The sequence below is a fragment of the Fringilla coelebs genome (assembly GCF_963513975.1).
Source record: "Fringilla coelebs genome assembly, chromosome: 4".
Classification (NCBI taxonomy): Eukaryota; Metazoa; Chordata; class Aves; order Passeriformes; family Fringillidae; genus Fringilla; species Fringilla coelebs.
In genome coordinates, this window is record NC_140032.1 from 10,213,997 (window position 1) to 10,232,357 (window position 18,361).

At 42.7% G+C, this 18,361-nt stretch overlaps 1 protein-coding gene across 1 annotated transcript; it reads left to right on the top strand.

Moving 5' to 3' along the window:
- Window positions 1-16,484: 16,484 nt before the first annotated feature.
- Window positions 16,485-17,828, top strand: ADRA2C (adrenoceptor alpha 2C; the record flags this gene model as incomplete). Its single annotated transcript, XM_084204517.1, has 1 exon — window positions 16,485-17,828. The coding sequence occupies exon 1, from the start codon at window positions 16,494-16,496 to the stop codon at window positions 17,826-17,828; it is 1,335 nt and encodes a 444-aa protein (XP_084060643.1). The 5' UTR covers window positions 16,485-16,493.
- Window positions 17,829-18,361: the final 533 nt, after the last annotated feature.

Below are 18,361 nucleotides of genomic sequence, written 5' to 3' on the forward strand. Positions count from 1 at the left end.
GGTATTAGAGTTGCAAACCCTCAGCAGAGTTCCAGCCAGCACCTTGTTCATGGACACAGATCTACAGCTGTTTCCTTACAGACCTTTCTCCTTTATTTCCTGCTGCAGGGCAGGGAGTGCTGGGTGCTGCCCCAGCCCAGCCTGGGGGTTTGAGCTCTGCAGCTGCTGCCTGCCCTTGTCTCCTCTTCCCATTTCACCATGGCTCAGCACATCTATTTGGAGCAGAACTAAAGTGTTTGCTCTCCAAGTGAACCCAGAGGGATGCAGAGGGAATGAAAGGGCCAGCAGGACTCCACTCTGAGCAGTGACTGTGCACTGCTTGGGGCTGTTTTCTCTTACTTTCTCCCATAACTTCTACAATAAATTTATTTGGTTTTAACCTCCCAAAGAGTTGGGGGGGGGGGGGGGGGGCAGTGTGATTTGTGGGTGTTCACTTGTGATGGATAGAAAACTTTTTTTCATATGTAATTCCTTCACTTCAGAACATTGATTTCCATTAATCATCCATTTCTCCTCCTCTCAGCTTCTTCCACTAGGGTTTTCCTTCCAGTCTCCCAGTTTACCAGACTAACTCATGGCTAAATCCTAAAATATATTTTTCCATCTTTTCTCCTTTTCCCCATTTCACTCCTCTGTCCTTTGAGTGATGGGTTCAAAGGAAATACTGTAACCCAAAGAAGTTATTTTAACTTTTTGGAGGATCTGTCTTGTTGTTTACACACCTCATTGCAATTCCTGTCTGCCTCCTGGGCTGCCTGTACAGGATGTACCACCACATACCACTGGTTCCTTGGATCCTTCAGAAGAGTTTGTTTATTTAGGCAATTTTTTTGCAGCTGAATTCATTTATCAAAGAAAAATGCTAACCCATAGATTAACATTTATTAAGAATTTCCTGGGCCTGACTGATAAAATGATTAAGGAAAAGAAAAGATGTTTCATGATGCTACAGAAAATGCAAATGTTAATTTTAGCAGATCTAAGATATAAAGCTGAAATGAAATAACATTTTAAATGGCCAAATTGAATGAACTGAAAAGTGCACCATCCGGAAAACATTCCATCTGACTCCCAGTTGACATCTTAACTAAATAATTTTAGTAAACAAATAAGAGACAGAATTGAAAAGAAACAGATTGAAAGGGAATGAAAGCATCCCCATACTTTTATGAGTTACAGTTGATATCAGAGAAAATCCATAATTACTAAGCAAATCTCTCATACTCATCAAATGACTGGAAGATCTGGCAAAACAATTCTTGATATTCCCCAAGTAACTTCCACATTGCCATAGGAGGGGGATATTTTCCATGCTTGGGCTATTATGCAGTTATTTCGTTGCCACTCTGATTTTTCTAACCCTCTGATGAACTAACTGCTTTGCAAACACTGTGATTCCAAAATCCTTCATAGTTAAAGAAACAAAAAAGAAGGCCCACTTTGACATCCCAGTGAAACTTTCTGTGATTGCAATGAATCCTTGAAAAAACCTCACTGGCTGTGCTCATTTCCTGATGCCAGCACCTTGGCAATGTGCAAGTCATGGATGTCCATGGCCCCTCACAGTGGGGTCATCCACTGCATGCAGTGGGAGTCATCATGCAGCCTGTGCCCATGAAATTATTTTATTTAATTTACCACTAGCCAAAGCAATTTTCTGTAACTTCAAGCTTTGTTTCATTATTTGAAAAATTGGATACTATTGGCTGGCAGATAGCCTGTTGACATTTTTAGCTGCCTTTTTTGTGAAACTGGTGACATCTTTCTCCATTGAGGCTGAGATTCTTTACTATTTCAGTTTTCCTCAGAAGGGAAAATGGACTTTTCTCTCTGTCCCTAAACTGCTCATCTCTGCCATGACAATTCTTATTCCCTTTGCAAGTATATGTAAAAGACAATGCTCGATGAAGGGAGTGGATAATTGTGTTAGTCTGGCATGATGGTTGGTGTTATGTACCTTGTTTTCACCTGGGATAATGCACTCCATTTAGGGAGTTTTCTTTCCTGAAATTAATGGATGTAGTTGAGTCACTTCATATAAATTTATTTCTAGTTCACTTGTAAAGAATTTAGAGCAAAAGCAAGCTCTGTATTCTGGGGTTTGTCCTAAGACCCCAAAAGCCTGATCTGCTGGTACTGAAATGGAAAAGTTTCTCTCTCTGTTCCACAGTCACACCTACAGCATCACAGCCCAGTGGAAGCTCCCCTGGAAGCTCTTGTCAAGCAGGGCATTTTTCCTCTGAGGAAAATTCCAGCCAGACCTTCAGGGAGCAGAGACCAGCCCTGCCTCTCCCTGGGCAAAGCCAGAGTCATGGAGTGCAGGCGCCTCCCACACCCGCACAGCTGGATCACACAGCTGGATCATTCCAGCCTGCAGCTGCTCCCTGCTGTGCTGAGCCCCATTCCTGTGGGAATTGCAGCAAGGGTTGCTGATGGAGCACTGGAGCTAAACAGTGCAGAGCTCCAGAGGGAGAGTGAGAGAGCACAGAAGGAATAAAGAACAGTTCTTCCTCAGGAAGGGTTTGGCTGCTCCCTTCAACATCAACCCATGTGCAATATATTCTGCTCTCACCTGCTTTAGTAGCCCAATACATCAAACCTATCAACCTTTGCTTTTATTGGAGATCTTTGCTAGAATTATTCTCCTTAATTATATTTTTAATGCTTGACCACTGAGAAGGATGAAAAGAACAAGTTCACTGTCTCTCACTGCCTTCCTCAATGAAGCCGATGAAGACTTTTCCCATTTTTATGGTTTAAAAATTACTTAATAAATCTTTATAGACTGAGGAACAGTAAAAGCTCTAGCTCTCTTTCAGACAGGAAAAAAATCCACATATATGAGGATAAATTATTGAGTTTAATACATCTCACTTCTCACTAAATAATGTTAGCACACTATTCAGAGAAATATTGGAATAAAAATGAATGGAGAGCCATTATAATATTACATACAATTTTTCTGATATATTTAATCATCTTTATGCCTTCCACAGGATGAAATAAAAAGTACTTTCAGAGGGGAATCTTGATGACAGGACAGGGAAGTGGTAGGACAAAACCTGAGTTTTTGGTAGACAGATTTAGTGCAAGCATATACTTCTTTCAATTTATCCTATGCATAGCAAAGAGATTTTTAAAATAAGATATTAAGGTGACAATGTACCAAGGAAGCGGCAATTTTTTTGTAGTGACTTCTGAAAGGTTGACTGCAATATGCTTTGCTAGAAGAGCAGGAATCAAATATTCATAAAAAATTTACAATCATTTATATTTGGATTTAGTGAACATCCCTCCATTTTAGGTGCAAAGACAAAATCATTATATTTTCCAGTGTAGTACCTGCTGAAATAGCCATGCTTTCTGAGATTATTCATATGTGGTCTCATTTTGATGCTTATTAACTAATTTTTAACTATTTTTAAAGAACTTAATATTTTTTGAGAGGCTTTTTCGATAGATTTTGGTGAACAAGATAAAGTAAAAACTGCCTCTTTGCTTTTTCAGGCAATTTCAACTTAAATGAGAATTTTAAAAATGCCACAGTTAATTTCCACTGATGATACCATTCCTCCTTCTTCCCGAAAGAGCATGTGCATTTTCACATCCACATCCAATTGTACACAGACTGTGTTTTGGATTTGGTGGGTTTTTTTGGTGTTTTTTGTTGGGTTTTTTTTGTTTGTTTGGTTTTTTTTTTTTTTTGGAAAAAAAAAAGGGAAGGGAAAGGGAAAGGGAAAGGGAAAGGGAAAGGGAAAGGGAAAGGGAAAGGGAAAGGGAAAGGGAAAGGATCCATTAAAAGTCTTTGAAGCAGGGAACAGAACTCAAAACAGCACCTTGTTCTCCAGATGACAGGCAACAAAATGGTTACTGGTCTGACAGAAAAGTACCTAAAAAGAAACCTCTGCCAGGGAATCAGAGTTCCAGGTACTTCAAAGCCTCAAAGTAAAGCTAGAAATAAATTGGCAATCATTGATTTTAACTAATAAAATCCATATTCTATTTACACTCTACCATCCTTTAGAGGTAAGCGGATTTAGACAAATATTCCTGATAGAAAATCAACAATACTACTGAGGTCTGTAGGAAAAGGTTTCCTCAATGTTTGAAGGAAATCATTGAAATAAAACTTCTTTATACAACCAAAACAAATATGCTTCAACATTTCAAAGAAGAATGATATATTCTGGACTTGAGGCTTGATTTATTTGCCTAAATTTTGGCAACAAAACATATTGGAACATAATGCTTGTGCAGTACCTGCAGGTTAAGCAGGATTTGCTCTGGCATCAGAACTGCCACTAAATATCCAGAGTTAGACAACTGAACTGAGCCCTTTGTCTTGTCCTAATTGAAGATGAAAACAACAACCATAAAGGCTCAAAATATCTTAGAAAATCAACATGGAAAATTGTAACTCAGCAATAGAAAATAAGGACTTTTCATTGGTAAGGTGACTGATTTTTTACTGTAATCAGCTGAATTCCACAATATTGAAAGATACAGATTAACCATACCCATATTCTCTGATTAAGATACTTGCACAGTAAGGACCAGGCTACATACATAGTTTTACAGTAGGAAAATCTCTCTTATTGCCAAACATACAATGACATTGTATGAATACATCTGCATCTATTTGTCTTGTCTGCCATGCTTTTCTTTCTCCTGAAGAAATAAACTTTCCAGAAATAAACTTTCCAGAAATAAACTGTTCAGATTATTTTAAATAAATCTTTCTTCTTAGTGACTCCAAGCTTAAAACACCTTTTTCAGTAAATGCAACTATCAAGCAATTTATTATAGATTGCAGGGGACATTAAAATGTCAATAATTAAACACTGCAAGAACAAGAATTTGAATGAAAATGGCTCATAAAGGGTGCTGCTCTCTATCTTCAAAATATTTTCCAATTATTTACCAATAAATTCAGAGGAATTATTGTTTTATCCTTCATTTTTAACATGAATGCAGAAGATCCATAGAAAGGATTATGGCTTTACCCAAAGAAACACCAGAGTTACAGGAATAATTTTTTTGTGCTTATCAATAGCTATTACAAATTCTGAGATTCTTTATTTTTGATAACTCACAGATTCATGTTAATGAGTGTAGGATCCCTCTACAACATTGATTATATTTACTCACATTAGAAATGCATTGCTTTCTTTGCTGGTCAATACTCATTCTCCTGAAACTTCAGATTTTATTATCTGATTAATTCTCCAAGCACCCTAATGTTTTCCAACCCAGGAGTATTGAAAACTCATAAAACAGGTGTTTGCCTGACCTTATGTTATCAGGATTAAATACTGAAGATACTTGAATACCATTCTATTATCTTCAAGGCATTGAAATCATAAAGTTCAGTCTGCTGACATTTTCACTGGTTTGTTATTCAGTGCCTTCCCTTGTGCCTTTTGAAATATGACAGAGTGGGACACACTCAACTGAAACTATCAGCTTCTTGAGCCCTCCATAGTAATACACTTAACTTGTCATGCCTATTCTAAAGTATTTCTCTTTATTCCTTTGAATGGGAGATATAGATCTTTCCATGCTGGTCACCAATGAGAAGCACTTGAAATATGCTACTTTAAGGCAGTATGTCAAGAATATTGGAATAAACCTGCAATAAAAAGATATGTTGGGAATAAAAGGAGATATGGCAACAAAAATGGCAAGCTGACTCTTGCTTTTAATAGTGAATGTAAAATATGGGTAAGGGTTCTTCATTTCAGTAGCAATCAATCCATAAATACATAGACAGGAATCATTAGCATTTGCAAACAAACATTGCCTCTTTTCCAGGAGCTGAGAGCCTCAAGTGTAATGAATGATGCTTTTCATATTCCAAATCAATATATTATTTATATTTGTTTTGTATTTGGTTCCAAAATCAATTAGGATTTAATACCATTAATATTATTACAAGGGTGCATGCTCAGTCACAAAATCTGATTCTTTACTCTGCTCTTGAAATAGTTCTTTTCAGTCTCAAAGCTAAAAGAAAAGGTAGCAATCCAGTATAGATTTTATCAGTAATGGAATGGTCACAAGACTGTCTAGAAGAATTCCCAGTAGAGACCATTTTATTTTTCTTATAAGTATGGACTATTAAATATTCTTAGCAATTATTGAGTGTTATTGGAAAGCCTGAATTAGAAATATCTTCTGTTGCATCCAGCAAGCATTAGGGGATGATCAGACAAGTCAGTGCACACCCCTGCTCCCTTCTGGGAATTACAAAAGGAACTACAACCAGCTGACTTTCCCAATCTTCTGTCTCTTCGGTGCTCTCCTTTTGTCTTTTAAATTATGTGTCTCAGATTCAACCAAAATTCAGTGGTATTTAGGTTTTGCAAATTGTCCTGGTTTAGGGCAAATTTGGAAGAAAGCCTCTAAAGGGGTTCTTCTTGAAAGCAGATTTAAGCTGCCTCTCCCATAACTGGTTCGGGAAAAATATTTCCTTGGATAAAAGTGGAAAAAACTTGTTAATTTAACAGGCAAAGCATTCACCAGCACAAAAAATGAACAACATTAAACAACAAATAGAAGAGATGGCAAATTTAGGAAGTCCTCTTTGTGGGCTGTAGCTTGGCTCACTCAGTCTGTTATCAGTCTCTCTGGTGGGCCACAGGTGTAAGCTCCTGGTGGTTTTTTGGGTTTTTAGTCCAGAGCAGGTTTGAATAGTTTTAAGAAAAAGGAAAAAAACCTACAGTCTAGGGAATTTTACTGCCTTAGCTAGCAAAAAACTAATTAAAAGCAAAGGAGAGCTTTGTCCCTCAGTCCACTCCACAGAGTCCAGGAGCAGGAACCTGGAGGAGTGAGTGCAGTTTCTGAAAACAAACTCCACGCTCCTGCTCTCCCCACACTTTGCTCTCAGAACTAGTCTTAAAGGTGGAAAACTTATTTCTGGGCTAAACAGATGAATGGGGATAGAATTCAGCACCATAAAGTCACCCTAGGACACCAATACAGTCTCCACTACTGACCTCCAGCATTACACTGAAGAGTCATCTTTGCTCTTTGTTATTCAGCCATGAGCTCAGCCTAGAGAGAAAAAGCTCCCACCTTCACCCTCCAGAGAAGAAAAAGAGACATAGTGTGGCTCTGCCAGCATGGAGCAGTGTTCTGGGGGCTCTGCTGCTCTTTGGGATCAGGAAGCTGCCCAGGCACACCCTGCAGCTCTCCTGAGAGGGCACAGAGCCCCAGGCACTGCTGTGCCTCCTGTCTAGGAGGGGACACGTGGTGTGTCTGTGCCCCCCTTGGGGAGCAGGAATTGGGCAGCAGCAGAGGCTCCTCAGACAGCCCAGCAGAGTGCACCAGGCTGTTATCAGCAGAAAACCAGCATGGGCATCATTATGGACCAGCTTGTCACCACGGGGAGCACACAAAGGGCTTTTCTCTCCTGTCACTTACTCCAGTATGAATCCTGTTGAACACTGTCAATTTAGAGTGAAATTAAGCTGGAACAAATGTCTATATCAAGCCTGTTTATGTACACTGAAAGACAGGGCTTTGTTGCTGTAATTACTTTTTTTAAAATATGTGAGTTGCATAAATCTCATCATCATTTCCTCTGCCTATAATGGTTGTAATCTGCAGTTCAAGAAGATTCCTAATTAATATTAATTCCCACCCTGTGCACAGTGTGTTTTGGCAAGTAATTAGGTCTGAAGGGATGGCCAAACACACTGATCTTCAAATTTTGAACAATTTAATTACAGGCTTGTTTTCTGTGTGGAGCCACCTAAAACGTGTTTAGTAGAGAGCATCAGTGCGGTCCTGCTCCAGAGGCTGGCTCTGGAGCCAGAGCAGGGAGCTCTGCAGGAGGGGAGCAGGGCAGGCTGAGGAGGCCTTTTTCCCAAAATTGGATTCCAGTGGAAGCCAGTATCAGCTCACAGGAGTGACCACCTGGAGGCTGCTCAGCCACACTGCTGAGGTTGCTGCAAACACCTTCCTGAGAGAAGCTGACTGACAACTGCCAACAGAAAGCAGGCACTCAAAAGGAAGAATGCATTACATTTTAAAGGTGTTCAACAACAAAGAAGCTGTCTTTGTCATGGATTTGCAGAATAATTTTGCATGACTGCACATGAGAAACTACCCTTCTTACTCTTTAAGAAATTAAGTCCTTTCCTAGATATTTCTAATATTTTTCTTAACATTTTTTACTCATTCAGCTAATGCTGAGGTCACTGGTAAGCACAAGTTACTGTTCTAAACAAGGAGAAAACCTCTCCTGTTCCAACCAAGCACTCATTAGCAGTTCCTCTGATGGCAGATAATGGGATCTTCACTGATAGGGGGGGCTCTGAACCCTCCACCCATTCTCTTTAACACATTCTAAAGAAATAATGAAAATTAACACCAGTAAAATCACATTACACATCTCATTCAAATTTTCAGAGATGAAAGAGAATCCAAGTTGCTTCTGCCCAGTTAGAGGTGTCAAAAAATGCTCCAAGTACCAGAACAGAATTGCTAATTTTTCAATTACATGAGTGATAAAGAGTGACAATATAGAAAAATAGTTAAATGTGTAATGATTAATAACAAATGCTTTACAAATGATTAAATGTGTTTGCACAGGTGCTTCAGAAAGGCCTTTCTTCTAAACTCTTTACTTATAAGCTGAGAGTAATTGTGGTGGATTTTAGCCAAGACTTGCACCTGCTAGAATTGCTAAATATAAACAACATGAATCAGAACATCTGATTGGGATCATAATAATTAAAGATCAAGAGAGGAAAAAAGAATAAAGTAATATTCCTATGATGCACTGGTATTTGCTCACAGGATACTACCTGCATGGTCAAGCATGCTCACAGACTTTGATGGCAGAGTTACCTGAATTTCAGACATCTCTCAGAAGCAGAACACAAATAAGGCCCTTTTAATATTGTGCTAAACTGGTTTCCATTTCCTATAGCTGCAGTAACTTAAATGAACAAGGACTGGTAGCAGTTTCCAGAGGTTTCTGATTGATTATGGTCTTTCTACAGCTAAACAATGATTTCAAGAAGTTATACCATTTAAATCTCCTGAACTTTCTGAGAACTTGAAATCAACATTTGCTTTACATGACAGAAAAAGAGCAGACTACAGTATTGCTGCCAGTCCTGCTGTGCATTTTTTTGAGTTAAACTGTTCTTATTTGGAAAAGCCCATGCTCACCACATTCAGTAGATAACTTGTTCCTAAAGGTACACTGCAATTTTTTACATAATACCCTTGATGATTTTCATTAGCCTAGGTAACATGGAGCATAAACTACCACACACTGAAGATGTTGAAAAAAATACGAGATCAGAAAACACACAGCACATGAGTCCATACTCCCCAGATGTTTTGTGAAATGAAGAAGGCATGAAAAGAGTGGTTTCATCCCTCCTTCCTCTCCTGTCTCTCTCCATTCCTCTCTCTATTTCTCCCTTGCTTCAGCTTTCTTACTGGCAAACATAAGTAAGATGAGTTACAGGAATTAAGAATTAATTTTATGATACCTTTTCTGCTTTGTAAGATGCTTCTAATGAGTCATTTTTTCTTAAAAACTTTGCTGAATCTTAGCTATTTATTGATATTTACTGATTTTCCATTTCTAAATATAAGGCCCCATTAATCAAAACACAGAAGGAGATGCATAATTTTAATTAAACAGTGGAATTCAAATCCAAAGCAGACAGTAAAATGTCAAAGGCATCTCTTTGACTTGTGCTCTCCAGTGCATTGCACAAAGTGTACTGAGAGATAATGCAAAAGCAGGGAGGTAATGCATTCTAGAAGTCACTGCTCCCAACTCATTCCAAATTTCCAAATTTTGGTCTTCTTTCTGGGCTATACAATTGTTATAGAGGCTGGAAATAGTCTCGAGTCATAAAAGAAGAGCAATTACAACACAGAGAAAGTATCAGCATTCTTTGCAATATTTTAAGTGCATGTGTGAAAATTATTACCATTTACTATCAATCTGGAACAAATTAATACGTTAAGGAAAAGAGTGATATTGTTGATAAGGCTTTTACTAGTCCTTTCTAGCAAGGTGACATCAATGATATGTTGACTTGACAGATACAGATACAGTGTACAAATACAGTCAAGGCTCACTTGACAGTAGTGAAAAGTCCTTTTGATTAAATAGTCCTTTTTTTGGAAGGACACTTTTCCCTCAAAATTAAATAAGTGAAAAAGTGCTGGATCTCCCCTGATAGCATTACTAGAAATCATGTACCTCTTTTCTGTATGTGATGAAATTTGCAGACACTGAGCGCATACAAACATCAATTGTACACAACCAACATGAAAATGAAAAATCAGAAAAAGATTAACAGCTTTAAAATGAAGGATGAATACATAAGGAAAGACTTTTGTAACATTCAATTAAGCTTTCTGATATGGCAGAAACTGTATCTGACATTATGGAAAAAAAGAATGGGAAGCCAATTGTAAATTTTATATTAATACAGCAGAGATTGTTCTTTACTGAAACTGGGAAAGAAGAGTGGAAGAGAAATATCACATGGGAGGCTGTTACATAAAAAAAAGGCAGGATAGGTTAAACCTACTGAATAAATTAAGGCCAGAAAAGTAAACAAAGGAAAAAGAAAATATAGGAGGGAAGATAAAGCAGTACAAGACTGTCCAAAAAAGATAAAAGAGGCTCTGTTGATAGATACTGAAAGCAGAAACAGCAGCACTGAAGGAAGACAAGAGAACATTTTATCAAATTGTTTAAAAATACAGGTAAAGTGCAATGAGGAGCAATGTCTGGAAAAACAAATCTCACCTTATTTTGAAGAGAGACAGAACACCTCCCAAACACTGCAAAAAAAAAAAAAAAACCCTTATTTTTCCAATGAAAGAAGATAGAACTTGATGCTTGCTTTGTAGTAGCCAAATCTTCATGAGATTAAAGCAGTTGCTGAAAAATGAAGAAAGTTAAATTAACACATGCAATTCAAATCACTGCAGCACAGATATGAGGAAATTAAATGGACAGCGTGATATTTGGAGATATCCCTATGGTTCAATGGGAAGCAGAAATAACACAATCTGCTCTTGTTTCCATGGAAAGTCTTCGGTGCAGGCAACTCTGCTGTTCTGAAGTTGCCACTCGAAGCAGACACAGGAAACATGGCAAACATTTTCTCTAATTGATCCTGTGCAGACAAGACCTCCCTTCTGCCAGGCAACACAGAATAAAGTACAAGATGGGAGATGCCTCTTCTCCTGTACTGCCTGGGACTGGATTTAATGATGGAGTATCAAGGCAAGTTGTACCCCCTTTGAAATCCCTTGGGGGGTGATTCTGTCAAAGTGTTAGGGAGGAGTGTGCCATGAAGCAGATGCAGCTGGGAGGGGATGAACTTTGGTGACAAAGACTGCACCTTCTTCTGCCCACCCTCCCTCACCCCTCTCGTTCCCCCATTGGAATGGTTTCTGTCACTGGATCATTACTGTAGAAATGGTAATTTCAGTATAAATGCAGACAGAGGAGATGGAAGGGTTTGCAGCCAAAACCTATCACTGTGAAAAGGCTGTCTTACACTCATGCCAAACAGGCCAGAAAATTAATAAATTAGAGATAGGCAATGCCACAGATGATAAATTATCTACACAGAATTCTCTCTACTTAAAAGCTGAAGCTTTTACAAACTTGCATAACCCCATGCTAAATGCAAAACAAATGCATTCTTTATATAAGTTAAAACAAACAATTTCCCATACATATTACTGTGCAGTAGGATTTCATAATTAAAAAACCCCACTGAACTCAAATGTAAGAGTCCTCAAATACAGTGCAGAGTCCTAGAAAAATAATTCACTCATCCTTTGCAAATGGCACAGCTATCAGAACAGGTGTCTGTGAAGGCTATTTAAAGTATTGACTTCATAAATTAGAAATGAAGAAGCCTTTAAAATGAGTACAGATAATGGAAACAGTACAAACTGAATTAAGGAAAAGAGGGGACACAGATCTATTTTTCATGATTCTCCAATAACAGGGAGACTCAAACCAAAACCTCTGCAGGAGCCCCAGGTTTGGCTCCAAAGGGCTGAACCCACGGCAATCTGCAGCACGGTCATGGTTGGTGGGATCCTGTTATGAGAGCAAAAAACCAGAAACCAGCCAGACAGGATATGGCTGACCCACATGATCTGACTTCTGCTTTATGGTTTATGTTTACTGGATGCATGAAAAAGGGTTACAAAAATATGAGAGAAGAAAAACTGCATGAGGGAGCTGAACCAATACTTCTTCATTCTATTTTAGCTCAAGCACAATAGCTACTTCAAGCATTTAGAAACACTTTTTAAGTGAATTAGAATTTCACCCTGACTTCTTTGAGGAACTTACAGGTTAATATCCATTCAACACTAAAGAATTTCACAATTTTCCCCTTGGTAAAAACATTCAAATTTTGAATGCCCTCAGCTCCCCTCCAAAGTAACTTCTGTTTCTTTATATTTAGTTCCTTTCTTTCAAAATCCAGGACAGTCTACTTATTCTTCAACTCTTAACCCATTTTTCTATCACATTGTTTGTACTGCAAGTTATCTCTTCAACTAGTCACAGTGATTTCAGCTAACTCATTCTACTTGTTGATGGCATCTTGAGCAGATTTATAACACAAATTTTGTCTCAGAAAGTATATATACATGGACAATGTTTTGACAGCAGTCAGTTTCTTGTGCAGTTGAAAAGACTGTAAAATTTTGTCTATTGATGTAAAGCTTAGTTTGAAAGATTAGAGAACACTTCCAGATGTTTAGTAAATCAAGATATTCTATAAACCTCTTTGTTTATCTGAGACACATTTTCAAAGTCGCAAGGGGGAAATAAGGAACCCAGTTCCCACTGAAAACCAAACATCATCCCCTTTATTAAGAAAGCTGAGATATTGCCTCTATACATGAAGACACTGTTCTGTAGATAGAGGAATTATTTTATAAAAAATGCACAGAAGAACATTTCATAGCATGGCTAAAATTGTGATGCCTTAAGGTATAAAATACAATGAGAGAGGTTTTTAGGGGTTTTTTTTTCCCACTAACCCACCTGATACACTGAGGAAAACATTAACAAGCTTTCAGGCCCACAGATCATAAACAGAGGAGGCAAAACATGATTGGAAGTGCAAAGCAGCAGTGACACCTTTGTGTCCTAAATCTATGTGTGTGCAAGCACAGCGTGCCATTGTGACAGCATTAGTAAAGGAAAATATTCTTAAATGGCCTAGGAGAAGTCAATAGGTTTGGGTGTCAGCAGGAATCTTCCCACCAACTTTAGTGGCTAGGTTGATGTCACCTTTGGTAATTGTCCCTGAATTTGGCCCTGAGTGGAGGGCAGCACTGGCCAGTTTCCCAGTGATAGCTTTGGGATTTCCCAAGACTTAAACTCAGGTGCAGATCCTGGCTCTCTCCTGCCAATGAGATCTGGTAGCTCAAATTGAAATAAAGGTCAGTCCAACTTGAGAATCCAAGCAAAAACCGGTAAAAATTGGAGACAAAAAGCAAAAAGAAGTATTTCTACTCTGTGGAATCTTCTCAGCCTGCTGTGGCAGGAGGTTGGTAGTTAGATGCTGGATGAGAAAAGCAGAGCAGCAGCGACAGTGTACAGATGCATGGGTATGTCACACTATCTACTGGATTACTTCAGGAAGAGTGGGCTCCTATCAATTTCAGCCAAGTCTAGTTTAATGTCTAGAAGTGCCTCATCCAGCCTCTAAACTGCTTTTTTTTTTTTTTTTTTTATGAGAGCCTGTTAACAGCTAGCAAGCATAAGCTCAAATAAAGGCGAATGGTTATGAGCTGATAACTATAGGGAGGCCAAATGTGAGAGTGAATGTAAAAGTACAATGGGCTGGAAGGAAAAAAGAAAATAAGGTGTCTATATAATCTGCCAAGTTTCTATGAAAAAAAAAACCTACTTTCAATTCAAAAGCACAACTACACTTGATTTATTCACTGTTGTTCACCTTGCTCCTACCTTTGCCTCTCAGCAGACTAAGCAGATTTTCATGAGACTAGATTTCTTGTGTCTATGCCCACGCTCCATTCACATCTATATACATGAGCTGGAGTGGCATATGGCTCTTTAGGCAAACTGGATATCAGTTACACATAAAACCCAAATGTTATTTCCCTGGCTTTGGTGGAGTTATACACTGAATTGTTTCAGCAGCACAGTACAATTTAAGTGCTAAACAAACCACAACAACACATGCATATTTTACTCCCAGTTTGTTTTTTTCTATGTCCCAGTTGGCATTTTCTCATTAGAAATATCAAATAATTGCTCAGACATTCACTTGTATCATTCCTTTTGCTATGAGCAAAGTTTTGAAAAGCTTCAATTCTTCTTATCTGGAGCCCCAAATTATTAGCTGAAAGTTTGAGTTCCAGTTCACATAACTTCAAGATATCCTTGCTCATGACTTTGCAATTACCTTAGTAATTTAACTGAATATCTTGAGGTTTTATGTCTCTCCCTGAATATCTTATGTTTTATGTCTCTCCCAAATATTCATGTGATTTTGTAGCTGGTATTTACTAAATTTTAAACCCACATTGAACCAGTTAGATCACCCATTCTTTCACCCTAATCCCATTCAGATCAAAGCTTAGACTTCAAATTCCTGAACCTTGCCCTCTCAGATTCTAGATACCATTATGAAACTTCCAAATATGAGGGACTGACCACAAATATTAGAAAGCTGCTTCAGAGATTATTCAGGTTTCATGTAAAAAACAGACTATTTGCTTCCCGTTTGAACTTTAAAAACATCAGCTTCCATTCATTTCATCTCCTTGGGGCTTTGCAAGCTTTTTTTGGAAGCTTTTTTCAGGTTGCTCTCTGTTAAAGAGGACTTGAGAGGGCATCTGATTTCAATTTCATTTTGTTCCATATGCTACACTTTGTTAATGTGATTACTGCTTCCACATTTCAGTCTTTAATTAGAATTTGTTACGTGACAAAGCTTCGTTTCAACACCATGTCCTTTCTCTTTTACATGCACTCACCACGTGTTCGCAAATTACTTCGGGTGAAAAAAAACCCAAACAACGAAACAAAAGAAAACCTTCAGAGTAAATTGCTTAAGGAATAGGATAACAGGATCATAATATCCAGAGGAATTTTTCTTCCTATCAAAACTAAGCATATTCACTTCCAAGCTTTCATAGTCAAATCCACAAAGTTATGCAAAGAGACGAAGAACAGTACCGCTGGTAGCAGCACAAAGGTAACTGAAAACAGAATATATTTCCTTCTGACTCTCTAAAGCCCGGGATATTCGGTTACAACTTGCGGATCATTACAAGTATTTTATAACTGTAAAAGTTTTGCGGTGAAAGAGACGCTGCCTTGCGTGTACGCGCCTTCACTACGCACAGGTTTGCACTACAAAGAATATCGCCGGGCACCAGAAGTGAAAGTGCACCACGCTGCGACTCCCGTGGTGACACCGCGTTTCGGGGTCCAGGTGGGGCCCGGGGCAGCTGCCCAGAGTGGCGATGCGCCCGGGAGAGCCCCGGGGGCCGTCGGTGCCGATGATGCAGGAGGAGCAGCCCCGCACCTGGAGCCCGCTCCCGTCCCGCCGCCGGACCGTCCCGGCCGGCCAACGGCGCCCCCCAGCGCGCGAGGCGGGCGCTGCAGGCAGCGACCACCCGGGCGCCGCGCTCCGGGAGCGCAACCGGCGCCGCCGCTCCTCGCACCGGCCCCCGACACCCCCACCGCACCGGCCTTGCCACCTCCGCGGCGGCCGCCGCGCCCCCGCCGCGCAGCACCGCTCCCGGCAGAAACACCTGTCCGGTCGCCGAGCGGCAGTGAGCACAGCTATCCTCCCGGGGGCCGCGCTCCTCCCGGGGGCCGCCGCGGGGAGTCTCCCGTCGGGCCGGGACGGGCGCGGGCGGCGGCGCTCGGGGCGCTCCTGCGCCCGCCGGGGGTTCCGCCGGGGCGGGCGCGGCGGCTGCACCTGCGGGCACTGAGCATGCGCGCGGCGCGGGGCACGCCGCGATTGGGAGCGCGGAGCCAGAGTGGGACGGAGCCGCCGGGAGCCGCTCCATGGGAGCCGCTCCATGGGAGTTGATGCCGACGCTGCTGCCGCCTCGGACCCCGCGCCCTGCGAGGATCCAGCTCCCGCCGGGGACTCCCGCCGGCCGCGCGGAGTCTTCTCCGGAGCCGCGGGCTGCCCGGAGCCGGGCATGACCGGGCGGGCGGCGGGGGCCAGCCGTGCCCCGCTGCCCCCTCGCCGGGGGCCGGGCGGAGGCGGCGCCGCCGCGCTCCCTGCCGCGCCGGGGGTGCGCCGCCCGGCCGTGCCCTGAGGAGCGGCGGCGGCGGCGGGGGGACGCGGGCGGCTCGGCGGCGGAGCGGCCGCGGGACCGGCGGCGGGGCGCGATGAGGGCGGCGGGGCGGCGGCGGCGGGGCGGCGGGGCGGGGCGGGGGCTCCGCCGGGCTTTCTAGGACGCCGGCGCCCCGCACACCCACCATGGATCTGCTGCTGTTGGTGAACACGAGCCTGGGCTCCCCCAACGAGTCCCTGGCGCTGCCCCCCGCCTCGCCGTCCTCCTCGGCCCTCCTGCAGCCGCCCTCCCCTTACTCGCCGGCGGCCGTGGCCAGCCTGGCGGCGGTGGTGGGCTTCCTCATCGTCTTCACCATCGTGGGCAACGTGCTGGTGGTGATAGCTGTGCTCACCAGCCGGGCGCTGAGAGCCCCCCAGAACCTCTTCCTGGTGTCCCTGGCCAGCGCGGACATCCTGGTGGCTACCCTGGTCATGCCTTTCTCTTTAGCCAACGAGCTTATGAATTACTGGTACTTCGGCAAGGCTTGGTGTAACATTTACCTGGCGCTGGACGTGCTGTTCTGTACCTCGTCCATCGTCCACCTGTGCGCCATCAGCCTCGACAGGTATTGGTCAGTCACACAGGCCGTGGAGTACAACCTCAAACGGACACCGCGGCGGATCAAGGCCATCATCCTCACCGTGTGGCTCATTTCAGCCATTATCTCCTTCCCGCCATTGATCTCCGTGTACCGGGACCCTGAAGGAGATGTCTTTCCCCAGTGCAAGCTCAATGACGAGACATGGTACATCCTTTCTTCTTGCATTGGCTCTTTCTTTGCCCCCTGCCTCATCATGGTGTTGGTCTATATCCGCATCTACCGCGTGGCCAAGCTAAGGACCAGGACCCTCTCTGAGAAGCGTACGATGCCAGAGGGGTCCTCCCAGACTGAGAACGGCTTGAGCCGCGCTGCCGGCGGCTGCACGTCCCTGAGGATGCAGCTGGGAGAGAACGGACATTATTCGGCGCACCACTGGCGCAAAGCCTCTGAGCTGGAGGACATTGAGCTGGAGGAGAGCAGCACCTCAGAGAGCAGGCGGAGGCGGAGCCGGGAGGAGCATCGCCGCAAAAGCAAGAGCCAGTCCTTCTCCTACTCGTACTCCTCCAAGCACTCCAGCAGCCGCCTGTCCCGTGCGAGCAATCGCTCCATGCAGTTCTTCTCCTATCGCCGCCGCCGGAAGCGTAGCAGCATCTGCCGTAAGAAAGTTGCCCAGGCCCGGGAGAAACGCTTCACTTTTGTGCTGGCTGTGGTCATGGGGGTCTTTGTAGTTTGCTGGTTCCCTTTTTTCTTCAGCTACAGCCTCTATGGTATTTGCCGGGAGGCATGTGAGGTCCCTGAGACTCTCTTCAAGTTCTTCTTCTGGATTGGGTATTGCAATAGCTCCCTCAACCCAGTCATCTACACCATCTTCAACCAGGACTTCCGCAGGTCCTTTAAACACATTCTTTTTAAGAAGAAGAAGAAGAACTTCCGGCATTGAGCTGGAGGGATGGATTTGCCTCAAGCAGGAGTAGAGTTAAAAGAGAAGGCTCAATGCTGGAAAAGAAGGGAGGGGAGAGAACGTGGGGCTTGGGCTTAGGGAGCGGGAAGAGGGCTCTCCCCCTCGGTGGAGCAGGGTGATGCTCTGGGGGACAGGGATGGTGTCAGGGGAGGCTGAGGGCACTCACCACGGTCCAGAATGGTGACATGGAGCTGGGGGAGCAGTGCTGGAGTGTGGAGGGGTAGAGGGAGAGGGAGTGACTGTGTTTGAACCCTGACAGAGGGCACGGGGAGCCCACAGAGCAGAGTAGGCTGAGACACTGAGTTTGCGAGGCAGTGAGATTTCGTGGGCTCTGGAATTTTGTGGGGAAACAAAAGGAGACATCAGAAGGAGAGGACTAAGTGGCAGTGGTGGTGGAGATTCGAGTATATATAAATAGGGCAGCTGGGGCCTGTGGTGGATTTGTCCCAGTAAGAAATTGGCTTTTACTGCTTGTGTGGGCAAGGAGACTGCAAAGTACCAGGCACTGACAG